The sequence below is a fragment of the Cataglyphis hispanica genome, chromosome 5 (assembly GCF_021464435.1).
Source record: "Cataglyphis hispanica isolate Lineage 1 chromosome 5, ULB_Chis1_1.0, whole genome shotgun sequence".
NCBI classification, from domain to species: Eukaryota; Metazoa; Arthropoda; class Insecta; order Hymenoptera; family Formicidae; genus Cataglyphis; species Cataglyphis hispanica.
The window spans coordinates 10354129-10379244 of NC_065958.1; the positions used below are offsets into that span (position 1 = coordinate 10354129).

At 33.4% G+C, this 25116-nt stretch overlaps 5 protein-coding genes and 1 long non-coding RNA gene across 9 annotated transcripts; 3 read left to right on the forward strand and 3 right to left on the reverse strand.

Moving 5' to 3' along the window:
- Window positions 1-388: 388 nt before the first annotated feature.
- On the forward strand, window positions 389-9664 carry LOC126849395 (leucine-rich repeat-containing protein 15-like). The gene is made up of 5 exons (XM_050591170.1): window positions 389-536; window positions 5536-5818; window positions 6623-6937; window positions 7285-7617; window positions 7779-9664. Exons 2-5 carry the CDS (start codon window positions 5537-5539, stop codon window positions 9216-9218), a joined length of 2370 nt encoding a protein of 789 aa, XP_050447127.1. The 5' UTR covers window positions 389-536; window position 5536; the 3' UTR covers window positions 9219-9664.
- LOC126849423 (dynein regulatory complex protein 11-like) lies at window positions 433-5526 on the reverse strand. Its single transcript, XM_050591223.1, has 10 exons — window positions 5116-5526; window positions 4727-4879; window positions 4490-4617; window positions 4076-4330; window positions 3645-3946; window positions 2968-3508; window positions 2411-2757; window positions 2012-2260; window positions 781-1257; window positions 433-549 (listed from the first exon to the last, which is right to left on the reverse strand). Exons 1-9 carry the CDS (start codon window positions 5256-5258, stop codon window positions 847-849), a joined length of 2529 nt encoding a protein of 842 aa, XP_050447180.1. The 5' UTR covers window positions 5259-5526; the 3' UTR covers window positions 433-549; window positions 781-846.
- LOC126849424 (uncharacterized) lies at window positions 5671-8647 on the reverse strand. The gene is made up of 5 exons (XR_007687396.1): window positions 8502-8647; window positions 8020-8252; window positions 6654-6892; window positions 6074-6329; window positions 5671-5812 (listed from the first exon to the last, which is right to left on the reverse strand). It is a non-coding gene; the product is annotated as an uncharacterized LOC126849424 (long non-coding RNA).
- Window positions 9665-10256: 592 nt separating the features above from the next.
- Window positions 10257-11462, forward strand: LOC126849418 (adenine phosphoribosyltransferase). Its single transcript, XM_050591216.1, has 4 exons — window positions 10257-10644; window positions 10773-11004; window positions 11094-11172; window positions 11308-11462. Exons 1-4 carry the CDS (start codon window positions 10562-10564, stop codon window positions 11445-11447), a joined length of 534 nt encoding a protein of 177 aa, XP_050447173.1. The 5' UTR covers window positions 10257-10561; the 3' UTR covers window positions 11448-11462.
- Window positions 11405-14797, reverse strand: LOC126849394 (TBC1 domain family member 31). The gene is made up of 4 exons (XM_050591169.1): window positions 13153-14797; window positions 12594-13066; window positions 12294-12529; window positions 11405-12148 (listed from the first exon to the last, which is right to left on the reverse strand). The coding sequence occupies exons 1-4, from the start codon at window positions 14557-14559 to the stop codon at window positions 11853-11855; spliced, it is 2412 nt and encodes an 803-aa protein (XP_050447126.1). The 5' UTR covers window positions 14560-14797; the 3' UTR covers window positions 11405-11852.
- A 378-nt stretch (window positions 14798-15175) lies between these two features.
- On the forward strand, window positions 15176-25096 carry LOC126849387 (mediator of RNA polymerase II transcription subunit 14). 4 transcript variants are annotated; one of them, XM_050591159.1, is made up of 25 exons: window positions 15176-15617; window positions 15816-15978; window positions 16062-16194; window positions 16278-16451; window positions 16531-16656; window positions 16809-16988; window positions 17061-17254; window positions 17375-17492; window positions 17569-17710; window positions 17806-18010; window positions 18092-18251; window positions 18379-18586; window positions 19600-19811; window positions 19956-20202; window positions 20444-20587; window positions 20679-20819; window positions 20913-21082; window positions 21146-21340; window positions 21421-21678; window positions 21761-22007; window positions 22320-22690; window positions 22864-23022; window positions 23093-23362; window positions 23438-23692; window positions 23979-25096. In XM_050591159.1, exons 2-25 carry the CDS (start codon window positions 15830-15832, stop codon window positions 24138-24140), a joined length of 4620 nt encoding a protein of 1539 aa, XP_050447116.1. In that variant the 5' UTR covers window positions 15176-15617; window positions 15816-15829; the 3' UTR covers window positions 24141-25096. The 4 variants fall into 4 exon arrangements, with proteins under 4 accessions (XP_050447116.1, XP_050447117.1, XP_050447114.1 ...); XM_050591160.1 differs by having other exon boundaries at window positions 19633-19811; XM_050591157.1 differs by having other exon boundaries at window positions 20913-21340.
- The last annotated feature ends 20 nt before the right edge of the window (window positions 25097-25116 follow it).

Genomic DNA, 25116 nt, shown 5'->3' on the forward strand with positions numbered 1-25116 from the left:
CCGTCCATGCGATCATCCTGGTGTTATCCAGGCATTCGTGTCACCGTGCGATCCTTTGGAAGACGCGATGTCCGTTTTCCGCGCGATCATTCGCGTCCAAAGATTGACGCGCGCGATGGTGTAAATTTCTGTAATCAAACTTTACGGTGATCAATTCATCACCATCAATTGTTGAGATCGCCAATCTTTGCCGCGAAGATTCCTCGATACGGAATCACGTGTCACAATAATGCGGCGATACCGCGAGAGATAAGAGATATCGAATCACAATATTAGAACTTTCGGCCTTGGTATCTTTTGTCAAGCTTGATATAATATAAGATAAAATTCAAAGAATCTTGAAAAAAGATCACAATACCAGGAAACATCCCAGCTTCTGAAGACTATTCTTTGCCGTTGTAGAACGGATCACACGATGTACTCACAGGCACTGGACTGGCGTGGGTGCTACTGGATTCCTCCTGCGCTCTGAGACCGAGGTCAGGTGTGAGAAGGTGCAGGGGTTGCTCGAGACTGACGCACATCGCACAATATAGGTATATATCAGCACTATAATCATATTATAATGTCATTTTTATTATATACAACATATATACATAATCTAATATTTAAATAAAATATTTCTATCTTTTTTTTTTGCAGACGCTGTTTTAATATTTTCATTTAATATTGCAAATATTAAAATATGTAATTACAATGGATAGAAATATTTTAAATTTGTATCTTTATAAGCTATACGTCAAATTGCGACGCAAAATATTTAACAGAGATTTCCATTACGTGTAAACACGCATCAAACGAATTTTGATTCCGTGGCTACGTAGATTTTCATTTTTTTGCTCGATTTCAATCGCGACGTTTCCTCTTCAGAGCTCGCAAAGCAGCTCTGGCAAGTGGAGTTTGTTTTTCAAATTTGTCTAACGCCTGTACCATCTCCGTAGGATATCGGTACGTCAATATCTCGTCCATGATCTCGATCGGTTTTAACGGATTGAACTTGAGAGTGATTCTTCGATTCAGCGATAACACCTTTTCTACGGCTTGCCGGATAAAGTCTAGAGGAACTCCGACAGACATTTTGGCCAAGCAGGAGACGTCGATGTCGCGATCGACGCCGTGATATTTCATTAGCAGATTCTTGTAGTACATATATAGCGTATTGTAGTCACTAGTAGGTATTCTTATAAATTTGTCGTACACTTTAAGGAAGGCTGCATCTGCCTTTAGCGGTTCTTCAGACAATGAGAGAAACATTATCTATTGAATGAATTCGTAATATTCTAATAAGAAAAATCCTGCAAAACTTCAGTTTTATATGTATGTGTTCTAGGTGTGTATATATGAATATGTCTCCAAATATTCCTTTTTATTTTTGTGCATTACGGACAATTATATTATCTTATATTATCTTTATTACAATCAAAAGTATGTTATTACTGTTTGATTCTTTCTTCTCATATTGATTGCTATAAAAAAAATAAATCTTGATTTTAATTTTAATTTTCATAGAAATCTAATTAAAATTAAAATAAAATAACAGAAGAGCAGACTTTTCAAATAAAAATATCAATCCATCTTTTATAGTATTATTTACTCAAGTGAATAACAGTATCTGTTCGGAAATACTCTAATCCTACGTTAGCTCGCCCGCCACCTACGTTTCCATACAGCGATACTACTATATACATCAGTAGGAGGTGTTTCATTGATGAGCAACCTCGAGCGATCGAAACGAGAGGTCCGAATGACGTAGGAAAAAGAGAAAGAGAGATTCAGCTGGTTATATATGTGTGGACTTGACGAGGCGGCGGCAACGATTCATTCATATTGAAGAAAGATCTCAAACGGGAAAAACAAGAATTTTACAAAGTAGGCGCTGCTCGATAGCAGCTCTCTACAATTTAGGAGTGCCATTTCAAGAGTTCTTACGATTCAAAATGCATTTCTGATGTCTTCAAATATTATAATATCAAATATTATAATATCAAATTAAATTTATCTAATTATTTACCTGATCTCCTGGCTTGATGCCTTTCATTAATTTGGTAAAATATTTTGCGAATCGCTTGGGATGAAGATGCCGTTCTGCCAACGGAACTGTCTTCAGCCAAGGTTTTTCGCCAGCATCGAGAAAAATGATGGAAGGTGCGTAAAGACGGGCTATTTTGGAGATAATATCCATGAGCCTTTGTTGCTCTTCTTTGCTCATGTATTTATCAATCAAGACGGATGTCGATACATCAAAGAGTAATGCGCCGACCTTACGAAAACAACTCAATTAGAGAACAAGTTTAATTAGTAATTTGCTCTCTTTTAATTCGTGATATTATAATTAAAGAAAAATATCTTGTATTGTATATCATACACCTTTTTTCATTGTGTAATCACAAAGAAAATCAAAGAATTCTACCTCTGAGCAAATAGCATTGGCAAGGAAAGTTTTTCCGGCTCCTGGTAATCCATAGATACACACGGAACGTATGAGCGGTGCTATTTGATGCGTCTCCTTGGACATTAAGGGCAACACGCAATATTCCAAAACGAGCTGCTTAATCTCTCCGAGCCGTTCTTTATACTCCCGTAGTTCGCGACGCGCTTCATAATTTTGATAGGAAAGATCGCCTAGCCAATCGCGCAAAAAGACGATCGGATAGTTTCTAATAATCTTGGCTTGCAACAACTCGTTGAAAAGATCTTCGATAGTCATGCCTTCCAAAATACCTTTTTTTCTTCTGTATATTCTGTCGTTTCTTTTAGCTGTTATAATAATTAATATATAAATTTCATCTTTAATATCTAGACAAACACAAATTTAAAAGCTAGTTAACATTAAAAGTAATAGCTATGGTTGATTACTTAGAAAATTTTTCAGAACTTCTATTATGAAATAACTAATGAGAGAGAGATAAAATTCAATCAGAAACATCAGATGACAATGAATTTGATTATTAGTTTGCTAGTAATCACCTTTATCCTTTCTTGGTTTCTTGTCTTTCGTTTTCTTATCACGCCCTTCATCTTTTAGCAACGCTTTATTTAACAATTCTAACTCAGCTCTCATCAGCTCATCCACAATCTCTCTCATCTCGAGCTGCAACTCATGACAAAGTTTCTCAGTAATCAAATCTAAGTATTCTTCCTGATCCGGATTGTCACTTTCGTCGCGAAGGCTCCAGTTTCGGATAAAATCATCGTTTGCCTCTTCCAAACAAGACAGAGCTTTTGTTTGTGGCATTCTCCAACCATTGACGGGTTCAACTTTGACTAATGGTTTTGGTTCGAGGTCCGTTTCGCGCTTCGGTTTGTCTTTCTCTTTTTTCTTTTTCAATGTATCCATTAAATATTCTTGCGGCGTTGTAGTTTGCCCGGTCACGATCAACACGCTGCCGCCGAGATTCGCCGCCGGAAATACATCGTATTGTCCTGTCATGTCGTACCAGATGACGAACCACTCGAAAATCTCGTCAGTAATATCCTCCATCAGTCCGGGGCCTCTAATTCTCATTAGCTTTCGGAAAAAAATTGTTTAAAATTATCTTTATTTTCCTTTTTTTAAATTTTTTTTAAATTTTATTTTTATTTTTTTTATTAGAAATTTTATCTTCAGTCTATCAAAATCCTTCGAAAATTATCGGAAAATTTACCCTCGTACGTTCATCGCTGATTGCCCTTTTGGTATGTACATCATATGCGGACATTAGAGCACGTCGTCGCTGAAAATTCTCCTCGTCCTTTGTGAACGTTTTGCGACACTGCCAGCTTGGTATCGTCATATCCAAAATCTCTTCGAGACGCGCAATCCGTTTTTTCGTGGCTTTCCTCGCGACGTAGCGTCGCCACGCGCGTTGTATAGTTTCCACTGACTTAATGTACTTGGAGCGATCTATTTTTATTGGTACTATCTCTCCAATCTCTACTTTCTTATCGTAATCGTATGTACGTTTCACTAAAAAACAGTTTAATATTAGTACTTTTACATAAGGAGATTACGATAGATAATATTTGGACGAAGTTTTTCTCTTTCAAAATTATTCTGCTTGAAAAATCTTATCTATTTTTTTTTGTCTAAATATACCATCTGCTCCGATGCGACGTCCCATCCTCGCCCTCTCATGACTCTGTATTAGCAATATCGCACTGTGCATGGCTCTTTCGGCAGCGAGCTTTGCTTCTCGGGCGGCTTTTTCTTCGGGCGATTCGCGGATTACTTCCACCTTTGAGGGAACGGCGCGCATTCTTCTGCGCGACCCACGCGTCTTCAATATTTCCTCCTCCAGTTCGGCCATTTCCATTTGTATTTGCGAGAGACTGCGTTCTCTTACTGGTGCTTCTGGATAATTATCAAATTAAAAATTATACATGTTTATTTCCAAATAGCAATTAGATAATATTATTATAAAATTTATACTTCAAATTTAATTAATTTATATCGTTTTAATACAATTTGTTTTAATACAATTTTCTTATTAATTAAAATGGTTTTGCGTACCTTTCTCCGCCACTAACTCCTGAATAAACTTCCTGCGTTCCTCGAGAAGTTCCCGGCCTGAAACTGATGCAAATATCTCGATATCATCCGGCGTGAACTTCATACTATTTAAGATATCATCGGGCCATCTGTGTGACAAATATTTTTTGTAGTGTGGAGATATTTAATTTTTTCTTCTTTAAACTGCAAAAAAAATTTTTAATTAGACATTTGAATAAGCAAAGAAAAAGAACGTACTGATAATTCTTATAATCCATCTTGACAATCTCCTTTTTATATTCTAGCATCCGTCCAATAGCACAGTTTAATATTTTCTTGATTAACTCCCGTTTTTGCGTTTGCACCATTTGGTCGTAACACATGATGAGTCTTTTTACTAGATTACGATATCTATGTATATTAATTTATAAATAAATACAATTTTTAATATTTAAATAAAATAATATTTAATATTAATATAATTATATTAGTAATATAAGTATATTAGTAATTTAATTTATATAATATAAAATATTTATAAATAAAAGTGAGAAATTATTGATATTACATCATGTAATATTACGATATTTAATATTTTTGCTACAGCTGAATGTTTTTATAAAATCAATATATTTTTGAGCATGTACTTTAAATACACAGATAAAGCAGAATTTAAAACTGTTTTGTCATTTTGTGGCTTATCATGTTGCAATTTTCGTTCGAGCTCCAACAACTTTTCTAAATCGCTTCTCGTGATAAGCCATAATTCTGTATAATAAACGTGAGACATCTCGGAATTAGATGTATGTTTTTAGGCGGATATAAAATAATAATAGTAATAGGAATTTGTAGTTTTATACTCGCAATTTCGAATTTGTCAATTCAAAACTGTGGTTATCAGCGGTTGGCGTTTAAGAATGAATTTGCACGTGTCAGCCGGAAACAAAATCGAAATCTTATTATACTTTACAGCAATATTATTTGTCATATCGTGCGGAAAATATCTTTTATATTTTATACTAAAAAATTGCAAATATAATACATTTATTAAACATGTCTTTTTTCAGAATGCCGAAGCCATTTCGAAACCTGCTCATTTTAACATTGATAATGACGGCGTCATGTCTCGATGTGACGAAGAACGATGCCAACACGACGACAACGGAGACGTCTACGTTGATGAATACATCCAGAACGACAATCGCTACCGAGGAAAATGCATCGCCGTCATCCTCATCTTTCCCCTTCGATGTGGTTTGGGAGTGTCCAAATATTACAAAAGCGGGCGTGGAATGTTCCTGCGACTTTCCACATACGCTCAGATGTACTGGCGATAGAACGGCGCTACAAGTAATTCCGCATGACAAAATTAATCAATGTTATTAAATTTAAAGACATTAAAAGATTACAAAAATTATTTTAATTTATATTCAAATTTAAAAAAAAATTAGCTTTTTAAGTAAAATTAAAAAACAATCTTTTATATACAAATAGAAAATAAAACGTCTTTGAAAATTTTGAAAGACACTGCAAAATGAGATAAGCTCAATCTCTAATGTTACGCTTCGCAGCGCAATCGAGGTCGTTACTTTTTAAGCAACGTACAAGAAGAACGGTCAAGAAGAACGTGGGTGGTATAGACTGCCAATGAAATACAAGTCGTATACATATATTATTCAAGAGAGTCCATTGTGCTCACTTCTCTTTTCCTCTCATTCTCGTGTCTCGTCTCAATTGATCTATCTCTCTTGCTTTGCATACATCTGTTGTTTTCCGTCGTGCGAATATCCCGTTATCAATTATATTTGACGATATTGCAACAAATATCGTTTGCACTCGCAGCAACTCTCTTTTTGCGAATCTATTAAAAGAATTTAGAATTAGAAAAGATGCGGCAATAATAGTTAAGCAGATTATATATTGATTTAATAATTTAATTTGATATTATAGATAATTCAGATATAAAAATTTGTAAATGTATCTTTCGAAAATAATTAATAATTATTAATATTTTTTAGATTAAAAATTGTTATAGAAAATTAATTAATACTTTATCTAATCTGTGTGTAAATTTTGAGATAAATGGCAAATATATAGAGAGAGTTAAGAAAGAATGAAGAGATTGTTCTTATTGTCTCTATTGTTATTTTTTAGATCATCAGCGAGCATTTGAAACGTAACCGACCGGACACGATATCGCTGCTGGATGTGACCGTGACAGGGATCTCCATATTGCCGGCACGCTTCTTCGAGGACATCGCGCTTCACGGACTGGTCGTCTCTACCGGCGAATTGAGACGCGTCCACGAGAACGCGTTCACAGCATTGGCACGGCCGTTACAGGCGCTTGGATTGCCCAACAATCTTCTAGATTCGGTTCCCACGACCGCGCTATCGCATCTGATCGGTTTAGATCGATTGGATCTGTCCCATAACAAGTTGAAGACGTTAGAAGCGGACTCGTTTGAGGTACGATTAATTAATTAGCAATTTGCATATAAAGTGTTTCATTTTTATAAATATCATCGAAAATAATAAAAGGAATGAAAGGAAAAAATTAAAGAAATCGTTATTGAGGCATAATTGAACTTTATTGTGTCACATTAAAAAAATTTTGATTTGAATTTTAATAAAGGAAAGAAGAAATAATTCAGAAATTAAAAAATTATGAATTAGAAAAACAGTAAATGACAATAATAAAATAATTATTATAAATAATATAAAATATATATGAGATAAACGAAAGATTTTATATAAAAAATAATTTTGAAAAAATTGCTATATATATGAGAGTAAAAAACATTCTTCGATTTTAGGGACTGTCAAGCCTGACTTATTTAGATTTGTGCGACAACCTGCTGTCACAATTATCGCCGCAAGTTTTCCTGGCATTGCCAATATTACGTTCGCTGAGAATGCGCGGAAATCGCCTAAGCGTTTCTGCGTTATCCGCGCTCAGGGGTCTCAAACGCTTGGAGGAACTAGATTTATCGAGTAATTTACTGCTAGGTCCAATGAGTCCCAATTTGCTACCACAAATGCCCAGACTACACTTCCTCACCGTGTCGGAGAATGGTCTTGTCAACGTTCAGCAAGGAGCTCTTATGGGTCTTAGGAATCTTACTTATTTAAGCTTGAGTCACAATCAGGCAAGTGTTGGCTTAAAAGCTTAATTCAAATTAGATTTTATTTGAAATAGTATAAACAAAAATTTGTTTTAAAGAGTTAAGTTTAAATTTTGCTTATATCAGAAAAAAAATATTTGAAAATTATTTTGCATAAATTTAAACAAATTATTGTTAATTTGCAGATTGACGTGTTGGAGGATCACTCGTTTAAGTACTTGTCAACTTTGACGCGGTTGGATCTAGCGAATAATCGCATCGTCGCTGTATCCAGTGCCTCCCTAGCGCATTTAGAGAAGCTAACCACTTTAGATTTAACGCACAACTTTTTACGAGCGTTGACGGCCGATTTAGTGGTGCCGCTAAAAAGTTTGCAGGACTTACGACTAGATGACAATGAGATCACGATCGTAGCAAGCGACGTACCGACATCGAAGCTGCGTCTCAAGCGACTCTCACTTGCTGACAATCCGTTGAATTGCGACTGTACTCTACTGGAATTCGCCAACTGGCTGACAAACTCCAGCCTGTTAGAGGAAGACAAGTCGTCGGCAGTGTGCGCGACACCGCCCGCTCTGGAAAACGGCATCCTGACGCAAGTACCGCCGGGCAGTTTGCTCTGCGGTGAACCCACGCCGTCCATGATGACTCAACCGCCCCTGGCGAAAATGCAACTAAGTCTTAAAGAGTTCCGTTATGACGAATCGACCGGCATTAATTTATTGTGGCATATGGAGCAATGTATCGAGCATTATACTTGCGACTCGCTCATCATTTATGAAACAATCGACGACAGCGAAGTCCAGACGGAATCTAGTCCGTTGCATTGCGATTCCCGGATGATGCGAGATCCCTGCACTCTGCCGGTCACCATACCTTCTGTGCATCTACAATTAGGTCATAAATACCGTTACTGTGTGGTCCTATTGGTATCCACTGCCTACGACGACATGTCGCTCGGTCTCGATTGTAGCGATGTTATCGTCTTGGAGGAAACTTTGAAACGGCGGAAGATAGCAACGGAAGAGCAGTCGCCAAACGAAGAACATCGTCATCCTTCGACGTCTTCGACGCAGTCGCCTCTTGGCTCTTATCCTCAAATTACCGACGTCCACGTGAACGTATCTGATAAAGGTAATCTGCACATAGATGTAGTTCTTTCTAGAACAAAGGAGATGACCCTCGCATCATCGGTCTGCGAATTATCTATTGTCGTGTTTGACGAAATTTCCGCAATTCATCGGCAGAGGCTCAACTGCAGCATCACCTTCGTCACTGACGTAGAAGTATCGTGGCCAGGTTACTATAAGGTATGCGCCAGTCTGGACGAACACGCTGACGTGACTCTTGTTATGTCCAACAACCTGATAAATGATCGTGAAAGATTTCGTTGCGTCGAAGTAGTTGAGCAGGGCTATAGTAGACAAAACGCTGAGGTGTTCGTTGCAGTGGCTGTGGTTGCTGTGACCGGCGTCTTTCTCATCGCTCTCATTATGCTTGGTCGCAGCCTTGTTAAACGGCTGCGGCATCCCAGAATTCAGGCGCAGTGCTTTCTACCGGCTCAGGAATTCGAGATCACCCACAAGGCACATTATATTAAGCTTTTGGCCACAACAAAAGTTTAACGCCAACCGGATACTGATGACGAATCTACAACATTATTCATGTAGAATTAAAAATTTAGAATTTAAAAATTAAAAAAAAATATATGTATATATATATATATATATATATATATGTACAATAGGTTTTAATGTGAGTCAATTTATATAGGGATGTTTTTTTTTATAAAAAGTAATGTCTGTTCTATAGATTAAAAATATTTCTCGATGTATCTATCTAAACATCTCATAGACATAACGAACTATTTCTACAATAAATTTTACTCAATATTTTTATATAAATTTAATAAAACAGGAGGGACGGGAAGAGAGTTGAAAATACACGCCGGCTCTGCGAGCGATGTTGAAAGAGGAAAGATTATCCTCATTTTTTGTAATATATATTTATATATATTTACTAATTCCGTTTGTATGTTTAAATACTGTAAATATATGACTTTTTAATCGTTTTTTTTTATTGTTGTAAAATAATAATTATATTTTACTATATATTTTTTACTATGTCTAGAGAGAAAAAGAGCTAGAGAGCAAGTATTTTGTTTACGTTACTAATAAATATTAAGAGACATACAGATACGTCTTACATAAAAGAAACAAGTATAAATAAATTCTTGTTTAACATCCGGCGTTTTGAATATATCTTTCTCATTTTTCCGTCCAATAAAAGAAGTATAATATTTTTGAATATATATCATACCTCTCTCGGGGATGCTCGGGGGTGAGTGAGTATACACATTGCGCAACCGCCATTACGATTATGCAATTACACAACAATGAAGTTGTGCGTAAAATTTTGCGCGGTAAATTTGAAAAATAAATTCTTAGCGTCATAATATTATAGCGTGGAAAAAACTTGCTACGCGCTATTGTAGATAATTAAATTTTTGCATTGTCGGTAATAAAACATAGATCGCTCGTTGAGGTGAAACAGATAAATAATTTTTCTACGATTTATTTTATCGATAATCGATATAATCGTTACACTCTCGCACATTATTCCCATAACCTTAAATTTGTACAATTCAACAAGTGTCAGCCGCGTTGAGTGGAGAAAATCGCTCAGTAGCAAACGTGATTTTTATTTTTAGAATTAATAACTTATCAAATGTTGACAAGACGATAACTAAACGATTTCTCTGCTGAACGCGGCCATTTCAGACATATATCTTATCAAACTGATAATCGAATTGACTGATCAAATTTTACGTATATAATTAATAAATTCTAAATTTTAATAGAGAATCAATATCTAACATTATCAATTAATTATTTCGACACATTCCATATCATTAGTAAGTTTATTATAAAAGTAAATTTATTATAAAAGTACAATTATACACATCACGATGGATAAGAATGATAAATTGCACATACTGAGAAATGCTATAAAAAGTTATCCTGATTTTCCTGAGCCTGGAATCATTTTCCGGTAAGTCGATCTTAAAGAAAAAAAATAAAATTTCTAAAAAAATTACGAGAGTGATAGAGAAATATATTAATTTGATGTCAATTTCCTTGTTTTACATTTATTGTATTATATAAGTCACTTATTTTCAGGGACATATTTTCTGTGTTCCAAAATATCACAGCATTAAGGGCAATGAAGGATTTAATCGTGGAGCATATTTTATTCCTCGAAATCGATATAGTTGTAGGACTGGACTCACGTGGTTTTCTATTTGGTCCTATGATCTGTATGGAATTGGGCAAACCATTTTTGCCTATTAGAAAACAAGGGAAACTTCCAGGCAGGGTTACTCAACAGAAATATGAATTAGAGTATGGTGAAGTATGTTTAAAAATTTTACGCAATATTGATTGAAAATAATTTTTTTTCACATCTAATGTATATAAATCAATTTTATTTTATTTTTTTAGGCCACATTTGAATTGCAAACAGAGTTTATTAATTCGGGACACAGAGTGCTTATTGTTGATGATTTGCTGGCAACTGGAGGTAAAATGAGAAATAATTTTTAATTGTGTATGATACATGTACGTTACTTAAAATATATAAATATATATTTAAAAACTAAAATATATTTAAAAATAATATATATTTAAAAACGGATGAAATATATATTATTTAAAGGTACCATGGCTGCTGCTGTGCATTTAATACAATCAGCAGGAGCTGATGTAGTTGAATGCTTGGTGATAATGGAATTGACTTCATTAAAAGGCCGAGATAAAATTGGAGTTCCTGTTTATTCTTTTGTAAAATACGATTAACAAATGATTTTTGCATAATATTTGTAAGTACAAACATTTAATGTACGGACAAGCAAACATAAAATTGTAATAATGCAATAACATGTATTACCTTGTACTGCATGTATTACATTTTTGCCATGTTGCATTTACAAAAATAAATATTTTCTTATATATTTGTATACATATACAAAAGATTTTTAGATTTTATAAAAATGTAAAAAAAGATACAAACATAATAAGAGATAAAATTGTTTGAAAAATCTGTACATATAATTTCCAAAAAATATATGTATAAATATACATTTATATACACAATTAAAATGTAATATTATTTATATGTATTTTGTAATGATTATGTTAAGATATTACTTTATTTTACCTAAATTTAGTGAGATTAACTTTTGCATTATAAAAAAATTAGTTCTACCTATCTTCTGATCTACGAGATCTCAATGAATCTAGAAAACTTTGTACTTCATATTCAAGTTTTGTTACATCTTGCTGCAATTTTTCGTAATTCTTTGGTTTATTATCTTCAAAATTTGAGAGATTATCATCTGTAATCTTGCATTTAGTACATTCTTGTATCTTTTCCAAGTGCAAATTATCAATATTATTGCACAAATGACAGTAGGATTTTCCTATTCTTGTATTTGATGTAAATTTGTCGAAATTCCAATCTAAATTATTAATATGCTGTTGAAAACATTTTTGTACTTCTGAAATGCAAGCAATCAATTAACGATTTCTTTCTATACTTATATAAATTATGTGTCATATGAATTAAAATTAAATGCTATTAAGCTAAGAAGATATAGGAAATCAAAACGAAAAAGTTAAGTTTGTATAAGTTTGATTGTATACCATTTAATCTTCTTTCATGAATTTGTCTCGCAAAAGCTTTGGTTTCTGCACATAATCTTTTTCTTTCGGCAAGTTCTGCAATCTTACAATTATGTTCGTGCAAATATTGTTCTTGTGTTTTCAATTTCCTCAAGTCTGCTATGCTGAGATTAGGATTCTCAGTGAGAAATTTTGGGTATTCTTTCTTTATAAACGAGAGATAAGGCCCAGCATTATTTAATTGCAACAGTTTATCCCTGAAATAAATTTATTAATATTAACGATCATCATATATATGATTATATATTATTGCAATAATACCTTAGATATTGATTAGGATGCACTCGTTCCGGTATTTCTTGATCTAATCTTCTCGCAATTTTCAATAGATCCTTGGCTCTAATGTGACTCTGAGAGCTATAAAAGGCCTTGATATCTTCAGGACACGACTTAATTAAAGAAATTATATTTTCCCTCGAATAAATGTTATAAGCAACAACACACATCAATAGCAAGGAAGGTTTTTGAAAACATATTAGATGATCCCATAGAATCAGCCATTCGTCTCCCGATAACACTTCACTCATGGCAGTCTGTAGTAACGGCCACGCATATTCGCTAGTTGTAATTCCATGTTCACAGAAGAAATTTAGTAGTGCAGAATCTGCTTCCAAAAGAATATTTTCAATAATTCCCAGAATGTTCAATGGTGGCAATGGATGATATTCAAACCATTTTTGGCAATAGTTTAGTAATATACTTAAAATCAACTCAAAGGCAAGTAAAGGATCTTTCTGAAACAAAAATAAATATATTTTAATATATCTTTTGATAAGTAAGGAATATTGATAGATTCACAAAATGGAATAAAAGGGAATACCTGAAATACTACGAGAAATGTAAAAGCCAAGTTGGGCAGAAACGGACTTTGTATTAACAATGGGCACCATTGCAACAAGCAATCCATTATCATGGCTAATAATGATGCCTTGTTTCTGTCTGCCAATGGATGATCTTTTAAAGTATTTGATGTAAGTTTTCCAGGTGTTACCTTACTTGCCAAGGCGATGTATGCATTTTTGTTGGCTGGTAGTTTTAGAATAGTAGACCAAATTAATGTGCGATATTTATCTGGAAATTCCCCAAATTCTTTCAAAATAGACATTAATCGTTTTATATCCAATTCTTGTTTTATACTTTGTTTAATGTATTCCAAATGATCGCTTATTTTATGTGCATATAATCTATGTGGATTTCCATGTGGATTTCCATGTGGCTCTAACGTTTTTTTCATTTGATGATATTTTCTTGAAATTATTTTATCAGCATACATTATATTTAAGCAACCTTCTTGATCTATGTATACTATATATCTACCAGCGGACGAAACTATAAACTTTTTAATTTTATCAGCAGAAATAGATGTATCAAGGAAACTTGACGCATTTATATCATAAATCTGAAGAGTACATTTCGAAGATAGAAATGCGATGATTTTATTCGCTCCACCATCCAACGGGCATGGAATAATCGATAATTGTTTCGCCTCGACAAAATTTTTAGATAAATGTATCTTTTTTAGCAAACTCCAATCATATGTATTAAGAATACTTATGTTTCCTGCGCCAGCCATTATCATAGCTCTTGCATTTTTCGTGAAGATAAAATCTTTGATATAACGTATTCCAAATGTGCTTGTATCGATTTTAATGTCTTTATGCAATTGTCCAAATGTCCAAGTCTGCATAGTATCATTGAGATACAGCACAACAATGTGACCCGCGTTCGAAAAGATAGCTTTTTTGATCACAGCATTCTTTATGTCAACTTTCAGTTGATGAGCTCTGTTATAAGATTGCAGATCCCATATTATTACCTCGTTCCGAGATCCGGTTAGACAGTAGTTCTTGTAAAAGGAAACATGCGACGGTGCCAATTTATGACCGGATAACAGACAGAAATCATTGACGTCCGCATAAAGCTTCCAGATCTTTATATCACCTGTATCTAGGCCTATCAATATTTCTCCCTTATATACAGGATTAAATGCCAGAAATGTGGATTGCCCGATTTTCCCGAATACTTTGTAACATGGAACTTCATCAGACAATTCAATGCAATGCAGGTATCCTTTAGCGTCTACAACTATCAAGCATTCCTCATTGTGGTCAAAGGATATTTGTGTGAAATTGGATCTGGTTGTACGTTGTTTTTCGATATTGGCTCTAGGCTCATATCTGTAACTGTCGTTACTTTTAATCAACTTATTCCAACCGCTATGCATCATAGAGGCAGGTAATTATAAATATGAGTAAATGTAATTTATTCAGTATAATTTCTTCAGAGATTCTTCTTCACTCAAACTTGATCATTGTATATTACTCTTTTTAATCATGCAAGATGAAAGAATATTATAAATAAGGATAGAGATATAAACAGATAGATAAAATATAATTAAAATCACACATGATATAATTGTTTTTTTTTTATATGAGAAATACTCGACAATGCTATACAGCGTTATGTCAAAATTGATGACAGTTTGTGTTGTGCATTACCATTTGTCGGTTTGATTAGTTCTCGTTTCTTCCAACGTCAACGCTACTATACATTTTGATCCGATGGTAAATAAAGCAAAATCTAATCCGAGATGGTAAACAAAATAATAAATTAAACAATATTAGAGAAATTTATACATATTTTTTTACGTATATTAAATATGCAATAATTAATGTAAATATTTTATCTATCTTTTCCAAAGAAAGGAAGAAAATTGATCGACTATTGTGTCATGTTTCTGCAAGACAGTTTTTTCTCTTATTCTATGAAATATTCTATGGTTATCTTGGCCTGAAACGACGACAACTTCTTCTTCTCATGTCAGTTTATATTTAATGGTCCAGTGTTTCGTAGCATTTCGTATTTCGTAGCGGATGAAATGTTACAATCTTGTGAATGTTTATCCAGTTTTTTCTTATTCCATTGCTAAAATAAATATCCGCGTTAGTGTATTATATCATTTATAAATACGTTAGATTCAACTTTATTACGAATAAATATGCTAAAAAATATTGTTATCAGATGTATTGTAACCATGTGTTCGAATTATAAAATCACAGCGGAAAATAAAACGTATTTGCCCATTCTGTAAAACTGAGGAAATAATAGAATTGTCACAATATGCTTTTTTTAATGATGTTGAATATCGTGGCGTCATTAAAAAAATAAGAATAGAAATTGAATATTAATCTAAAAGAGATCTGCTGTGACCAGAATCATAAAATACTAATCTGTAGTAAATTAAATAATATTTACTATATAAACATTTGCATATTGCAATAGAAAGTAAGTAAATTTCTACAAATATATAGTATATACAACTAATATTATTGATATAAGATATATCAATATATCTTGTGATACACAGATAAAGAGAAGAAATATTACATATGATTTTTTTATCTATAGGTATATATATATATATATATATATATATATATATATATATATATATATATCAGATTGACATAGTATTTCTTATAGAAGATAGCTTCAAAATGGCACCCGTACCTTTAGAAGGTCATCAGACTCCTGTTACAAATAATATACCTCAAGAGGGTAATCGTGGAGGATCTATCTCTTTAGGCATGCTCATAGATTTTATAATACAACGAACATATCATGAACTTACTGTGCTTGCTGAACTGTAAGTAACAAGATATCAAGATAATAATAGGCATACATTAACATATTATGATAATCTATCTCACATATTTTTTGTATATTTAGATTACCTCGTAAAACAGATATGGAACGCAAAATCGAAATTTATAATTTTTCTGCTCGAACGAGACAATTGTATGTTCGCTTATTAGCATTAGTAAAATGGGCAAATAGTGCATCTAAAGTGGATAAATCTACAGTAAGATATACATTTTCATATATTCTGTTAGTTAGATAATTAAAATATACCATCTGATAACTTATATCTGTTTTTTGTTTTAGCATATTATGGCATTTTTGGATAAACAATCATTGCTCTTTGTTGATACTGCGGATATGCTGGCAAGAATGGCTCGTGAAACTTTAGTGCATGCTAGACTTCCAAATTTTCATATCCCTGCAGCTGTAGAAGTACTTACTACTGGCACCTATGGTAGATTACCAGCTTGTATTAGAGTAAGTATTGTGCATTAAAAGAAGTGTTAATTATATAAGAAATTAATGAAAATATCGCATTTATAATATATTTGAACAGGAAAGAATAGTGCCTCCAGATCCCATTACACCTGCAGAAAAAAGAAGCACATTGCAAAGATTGAATCAAGTCATTCAACATAGATTAGTCACTGGAAATTTATTGCCGCAGATGCGTAATTTAAAGGTACATGTATAATTTAAATGTACAAATAACAATAAAGATATAAATAAATTCTGCAAAGTTGGTATACATTACTTGTTGAAGAACAAAAATTAATATAATATTTGCTGTTTATATAGCCATAATAATGATTTTGATTTATTATTAATATATAGATTGAAGCAGGAAGAGTGACATTTCTTGTAGAGCAAGAGTTTTCAGTATCTCTTACAGTTATGAGTGATGGACCAACAGTCCCATGGAGATTGTTAGAACTGGAGATTTTGGTTTCGGATAGAGAAACTGGAGATGGAAAAGCATTAGTGCATCCCTTGCAAACTCGATACGTACATCAGGTATATATCATATAATAAAGGTATAAACTGTTATCAGATGTATTTAACAGATAGAATTTTTTTCTATAACAGGTTATTCAATCACGATTGGCTGAAAGTACTAATCCATTGTCAGAAGTGTATTTTGTTTTGCATTATTTTTGCCAATCATTACAACTAGAAGTATTATTTTCTCAAACATTAAGGTTGATTCAGGATAGATTAGATGATCATATTCATGTAGATGAATATATACCTGGCAAATGTCTCTCTGTATCTTATTGGAGGTAATAATAAAATGTATAATATACTTATATAACATCTTTTAGAAAAAAACATAACAGCATAAAAAATTGTAAACACAGATACACATGGAATTTTTATATTCATGAATGAAATCATTTTAGGGAATTAACAAGTAAGGATCCACGATCAGAGCTTGGATACAAATTGACCATTCAAGTAGATCAACATGATCCTGCAAGACCTCTTGCAGTTGTACATATTCCGTCATTGGGTAGTAAGGTAACATATAATACATTTATATTTTTCAAGTTTTCACAATGTTTATATAATAATACATTATGGTAATATTACATAGGAAAGCGAAATAGCACATAGAGCTATTAGATCGGATCAGTTATCAATGGAATGTTTACTCGTACATACGATTTATATTCGGACGCGAAGTCGTCTATCCGAACTGAAACAAGAATTACAAACAATGTTAAAGGACGTTGAATGTAAGTTAAGGATTTCTTTTCTTTTTCTTTCTTTTACTTTTCACATTATATTTAAATCAAATAAAAAGATATTTATGTAATGTTCATATTTGTAGGTACTTTAGCGGGATCTCCAGCTATTTTGTCAGTACCGATATTACAGCCGTGCTTACGTGCTGAGCTTCTATTAATTACAGTTGATACTCATACTGGTATGCTACAGTGTCATGTCCCCCAATATGATGCGCCTCTTGTACCAGAGTTGACAGCGGCTCTAAATGGGGATCATTCACGTCTTCCGACACTTATATCTGAATTGAGGTACAAATATGGCTATGATATTTTTTTTGCATTTTTCTAAAGTAAAATTAATTATCAATAATTTATTTTATTTTTTTGCAGATTTTGGATAACACAAAGGCGTTGCGAAAAAACATTGCAGCATCTAGCTGCTACCCCTCATGAACGTTTACCTGTCTTACATCATCCGGATCACCCTATGTCTAAGATTAGTAGACATCGCATGTTTATACAATTGCATAGACATCCCAATGTTATACTGGTATGTAAATTCAATTTTAAGGATTATAATAATAATCATCTTTGAAAGAAATATTGACTATATGATTATAATAAAAATACTAAATTAATATTACAGAGTATATGTATTGCGATATTGCTTGTTTTAGATTGTTGCATTTAAAGAAAAAGAAAACTCACCATGTGAAATAGAATGTTCCTTTTATCTCGCTGTAGTGAAGCATAGTTCTATTGAAGATGATCCACACGATGATAGTATAGAAACGGAAATACCGAAAATGTATTTAAAAGTCCAGAGTCTTATTGAGTTTGACACTTTTGTCATTACACATGGCCCATTTACAAGCGTCGACAGTGGTGAGTATATCCACACATGTTTTATGTAATATTTTCTATATTTATTTCTTTTATATATTTATATTCTCAACTTCTATTTTTTATTTTCAAATAATTTATATATTTAAATGAATTGACTACCAATTATTGACAATATTATAATATTGAATAACAATATAATAATATTGTTTTTCATTTTAAATCATTATATGAATAAGTAAAATGTGTATATGGATATGCATGTGTATTTACGAGTTTAGTTTATTTGTTACCATATACTATTAATATAGATGTGCAAGTATTTGCAGGTAAAAATAAAAAGTATATATATTAGTAGCATATAGTTTTAGTTGTAATATGAGATTTATTATAATCTTGTATTTTATAATAACGTTTTTCTTTCTGTCTGTTTTTCTTCTCTATCTCTTTTTATTAACAATTTCCAACTTTTGATCTATTCTATGCACTGAGTATTGTGTAACATATAAATGTGTATACTTATATATACATATGGATTACGCGTCAAATCTATTCAAGTTCATTATTAACAATAAGCTCATTATTTCCATCTGCAAATCATGTTGCTGTAATCATTTTTAATGATACAATTAATCGATTCCAAACACAACATATGCCTGGAATTATGTCTATAAACGGCACCTTAACTGGTTTTTTATCTCTTCTTTGTTTTTTTTTTTTATTTTTTATTTTTACTCTGATTTTGCAAAACTGAAGAAGAAACAAAAGCATTTTGTTTGCAAATTAAAGTTTGAACAAGCATGATGTAAAAACTAGTTAAATGTATAAACCAGTTATTTTTCTAATTTGTTGTTCCTTTTGTATAAAATATATATAATTGATTCTGCCTTGGATGTGCTATAAAAGCTTTCTCACTAATCCTTAATAATATTCGATTGCTCGATTATTAATATATTATAACATAGTGTGTATAAATAATAATTAACATCTGGCAACATTCAGTGTGGTATACTACTTCTGCTACTTTTAGGGGGATTAACGGGTGGATTTTTTAGGGAATAATGATCAAGATGGGGGGTGCATTACAGAAGTGGTGGAGACGACGACGACCAACAAACGTAGAAGCACTGGGGTCGGAGGAAGGACAGACGCGGTGGGAACATCACAGAATAGAAGAGCAAAACATCCGGCTTACTTCATTCCGGAATTGGCGCATGTTGTCGCACTGTGCGACGAGCGGATACCATTCGTGACTCTAGCTCAAGAAGTAAGATCAAAATTTTTCATTAATTTTTATATTACAGATTGTTAAAAGAAAAAAGATTTCTTTTTTGTAAGGGGCGTCCTATATAACAATAACCGATTTTTTTCGTGATACTATAAATTGTCTTCATTTAATATTAATTTGCAGCTTACCAGACGAGAGATAGCCCATCAAGGGCTACAGGTTGAAGCAAATGCCACAGCATTGGTACTTAAACTTGTTCAATTACCTGCGCCATCGCTGTCTATCGCTTCAAGCAGTGCTTGGCACGCTCTTCTTAAAAGGCTACTGAGCGTTTCGATTAGAGTTCAAGGCAAAGGCATGGCTAAAACTTGGATGGTAGAATTTGTATTTTTTGGTAGTCCTCTCTCCAGTAATCATCCCAAAGAACAAGGTATTATTTTTTTTTAATCAGGTGTTGGTTTATCATAAATATTTAGACACTATAGTTTTATAATTTTGAAGTTCTTATATTTTTCCAAAGATACTTTTTTTTGTTAATTATTAATTCTGCTTCGATTTCTGAGTAAAATTTGATTTCTTGTTGTAAATGAATTCATAAAATAATACATTGTAATTTTTTTTGTGTACATAATAAAAATTATATAGAGCGCAAATATATTTGAATCTTATAGGTGTGCGAAGACCAGTTTATTTTCAGTATGAAATGGGAACAGCCGATACCGTCTCCCGCACTGTAGATGCCTTATTAAATGACTGGGCACAAATAGTACATTTGTATTCACTTGTCCATGATTTAGCTGAATATTTCAAAATGGGTATGTTAGATATATGTTACAATCTTATATAGTGTGTTATATGTCATATATTAATTACGTTTTTATAATTTAATGTTGCTTTTCACTCTAGAGAAGTACAATTTACGCAACATGGTTAGCATTAAGTCTTACAGTTATAGCAAGCTAGTTCTTGCATATGGTCCAAATCATGCTGCAATTGTAACTGTACAATGGAATGATAAAGCAAATTTTAAACTGGTATTTGGTAGAAGTAAGTTTTTTTATATTGATTTTAATTTAATAACATACATCATATATTATTATTGGAAATGTGTAATAATAAAAATTTTATTTGTATTTTTAGGTCCAACCAATACAGTGACTAATGCGCATTCTGTAATGAAGGAACAGCTAGAAGCCCATTTAAATAGAAACAAGAATTTGGCACAGATTATTCATATACTTAACGAAACGCTTCAGCCTCTTACGTCGATCAGTAAATTACCGACAATCCCTCAGTTATGCGTGCATGCGGTAAGTGCACGCGCGTATCTGCCTTTTTTTGGTTCAGACTTACGGATAAATTCCTCTCTACAGAGACCACGAGTGCCAGTACAAACGTTTACTATAATGCCACAATGTGTCAGTTTAGTAAAGATAGCGTATCAAGGCATGTATTGTTTGGAATTGCGTTTGCGCGGTGGAGGTTTGGTGAGTTTACGTGATGGTGCTTATAGTCATTTTGACAAAAGTAACGTCGTCGACGAGTTTACACCCACGCAAGGTTTAAAGGTAAGATAAATGATATGTTTTCCTTCTTAATAAAGAACAAAATGCTTGAAACGACATAGCTAAACATATTTGTATTGTAGGCATTTCTATCGAAATATGTCGATGAAAACGCGGTATTTAGAAGAAGATCTCAATCAGAGGACGATAATCCACCGTCCCCCGTCACTATGGATAGCGATGGTGGAGGCAACGTAGGAAGCTTTTTAGGACATCACAGGAGCGGACCGCAATCGCCCGCGCAACAGCGTGAGGGTTTAAGATTTCATCCGCCGCTGACACCACCATCCGGCAGTAATCCTCACACACCGGCCAGTCCTCATACCACAAATATATCCCAGGTAGATTGCTTGACTAAGATAATACGTAAATTATTCGACTGTGTTTATAAAAATATTTTTTTTCTCTTTTTCTTTTTCTTAGGCCAGTCAACATCAAAGTTTTGGAAGCAGTCCCGCAACATCGTTTAATTTAGCGTCCCCGCCATCATTACCACCGAATACACCTAACATGTTACCGCATCCGTCTCCCGGATCAGGACTCGTTGCAAACAGTCCTCTAAATCCGATGCACGTTCCTAGTCCGGCTGGTCTCATGCCAACGTCATCGCCAGGACCTTGTAGTAATGTTCAAGTAGGACATTCTCCCGCTGGTTCATTTATGCAAACAGGTATATTTTTATATATATTTTTCAATCTTTAATATTTTCTTTGTATTTTTCAAAATTTTATTATATTTTGTTCTCAGTTTTTTTTTATATTTGCCTTAAATAAAAGCGCTTGCATTTCCGTGAATTGAATTTTGAATTACTTTGAAAAAAACAAATATAAACGAGAAATAATGACTTTCACTTTCAGAAATTGTTATACACTTGTTTTGAAAAACTTTTGAAAAACGAAGTATTAAATCCAATGATAATGATAGTTGTCAGTGCGAATTAATCTTTATAAAAGAAATTTAATAATAACGAGATGTCATTCAGGTCATATCGACGGTAGTCCTTTCCCGTCTTCTCAAAGTATGGCTTCACCGGCTGCTTCCAATTGGCCTGGATCTCCGAGCGTACCGAGACCATCCCCCGCGAGACCTGGACAAAGTCCGAGTCACGTGGCATTGCATAGCCCACAAGCTTCCGATCACAAGACCGGTAGTCATATGTCCAGAGTATTACCGCCAAGATCTTGGGCTGGTGCCGTACCGACGCTTCTCACACACGAAGCACTAGAATCGCTTTGTTGCGCCTCACCCCATCCGTCCGGCTTACCTGGTCCAGATATGTCACCGCTCGAAAGATTTTTGGGTTGCGTCTACATGAGAAGACAATTGCAACGCTTTATCCAGACAGATGATTGCGTAAGAGAACTTGTGTACAAATTATAACATAAATCAGAATATTAGTAATAAATATTTGGCGAGTTTATGTGTCTAAATATATAAATATTTCCAAGAAGTATAATATATATATATATATATATATATATATATATAATACATATAATAATATAATACATATGTATAAATTACAGGTAACTGGTATTAATAGCACTGAACCAGGCGTAGTACACTTTAAAGTCGAAAGCTTACAATGTAGGGTTGGATTAAATCCGCAATATTTTCAATCTCTTCATATTAAAGTGCAACCACTTCCAGAGTACAAAGATCAGTGGAATCTGGAAGAGTTACAAGTAAGTAATTAAAGCGCATGTTACGTCTTTATACAACGTTATTTATTGAAATAACTCCTCTTATTTGTAGATTATAGAAAAATTCTTTGATACACGAGTCGCTGCCCCGCCTTATAAACATAACACATTATCTGGCTTCGGAAGGATGCTTAATATACGATTCAAAGTATTGAAAGATTTCGTGCAAATAATGAAGTTAGAGCTGGTTCCTGGTCTTGTACAGCAACAGCAATTAAAATGGTCTGTGCAACTGTGCTTGCGTATTCCACCTTCTACTGGACAGATAGTGCCTCCGGGATCAGAGGGAGTACATGTTTGCAGGAGCAAGATTTTATTCTTTGTGAGTACAACTTGTGAAGCACTTGGAATTTGCTTAGATTCAACTGATCGTTACATAATTTTGCATATTTTGCAGTTGCAACTTACGAGAATAGGTATGTCGTATCCAGGAGAAACGTCTTTCGTACTACCATTTGTATACGACGTCACCACGAATTTAACGCAACTAGCTGAAAGAAGAGATCTTAGTCCGGCGATTACAGCAGCGTCCATGCAGCTAAAGAGATTCGCCGAGTATGGCGCGAATCAATCGGAATGTTCGCTGTTCCCTGCTGTAAGGGATCTTTTAGCTAATTTCACGCTGCCATCGGAACCGCCGGGTATATCACAGGTATAATGTTTTGCTAAATGGAAAAAGATCTTGAGATTCTTGATTCTTGGTTGCAATTATTAGATCATGAGAAATTACACAAATCTTTTTTCTGTGCTGCGTATATATAGAAACAAATTATTCCTCACCATAACTTAATGGAATATTTCCGATAATATATGTATACGATTTGTTTTTTTCGATAATATAAGATACTGGAAACTAAAAGTTATTAATAAAACAAGAAATAATTTTATGGGAACTTTAATGGAAATATACAAAATTTATCTTACAATGTCTATAATAGGTTGTGGCATCTCCCGCCGGAAATCAGGTACCTCCCACACAGCAGATTCAGAACGCAGCGATGCAAATGCATTCACCTATGGCTGGCGGTCAAGGACCACCGCAGGGACCATACGGAATCCAAAGTATGCAGATGGGCATGATGGGCGGCCCGCCTCAATAGGACTTGCTTTACTCTCCTAATCCCCTTTGTCTGCCGAATCATCCGACGTGGACGAATTAGGAATGTAAACTTCGATCCTAATAGACGCGCGCGTTTCCATCACGAGCAGATTTACATTTTATGGGGAAGATTTTAGGAGAGAGAGATGACTCTATACGTTTGCCACATTCAATCTGAGAAAGATAGAGACAAATAGTTAATAAAAAGAGACTCATTGAGCTCTGTTCTATAGATAATCTGACATTTCTGAGATCGCTACTGCAGATACACATTGCATATCTTATCATCGCAGCTAACAGTCGACTATGTATATACATTATTTGTGACAAGTATGAAACACTAAAAAGAATGTATAAATTGTATTATATGAGTAGTATTAGTTGTATGAGTTGTATTAGTATATAACTAAGGAAATTTGATGGAGAATTATTTGCCATCGAAAATTTCTTTCTGCTTGACATTAACTGGTGTTCTTCATTAAAAATTATCTGTACGTAAGTAGAAAGTACAAATCTATTACTGAGATAAGTATCTTTGTAACATATAAATAGTCTGATATATCAATATGAATACAAAAGAGCGAAATTTACAACATTGTTGCACAATAAAAACATTTGCAAAGATATAAATGTAAAAATGTTCACAAATGTATGTTCATTAGATGTATGAAGAAAAAAACATATTATATGCCTTTCAAATATAATATTTGTGAACACAATTCTATTTTTTTAATGAATATGTTTAATATTATTTTACAAATAAATGTGCAAAAATCTAAATATTTATACAAAAGATATGAAATCTATTCTCAAATGTATAACCTTATACTTGCTCATTTATCTGCTTTATAGTACATGGATTTAACAAAGAATCTATTCTTTTGACATTTAATTACCTCCACAATCAATGGAGATAATGGCTGGAATAAATCGATAAAATAAAATAATTTGCACAAATATTACTTACATATTTTATC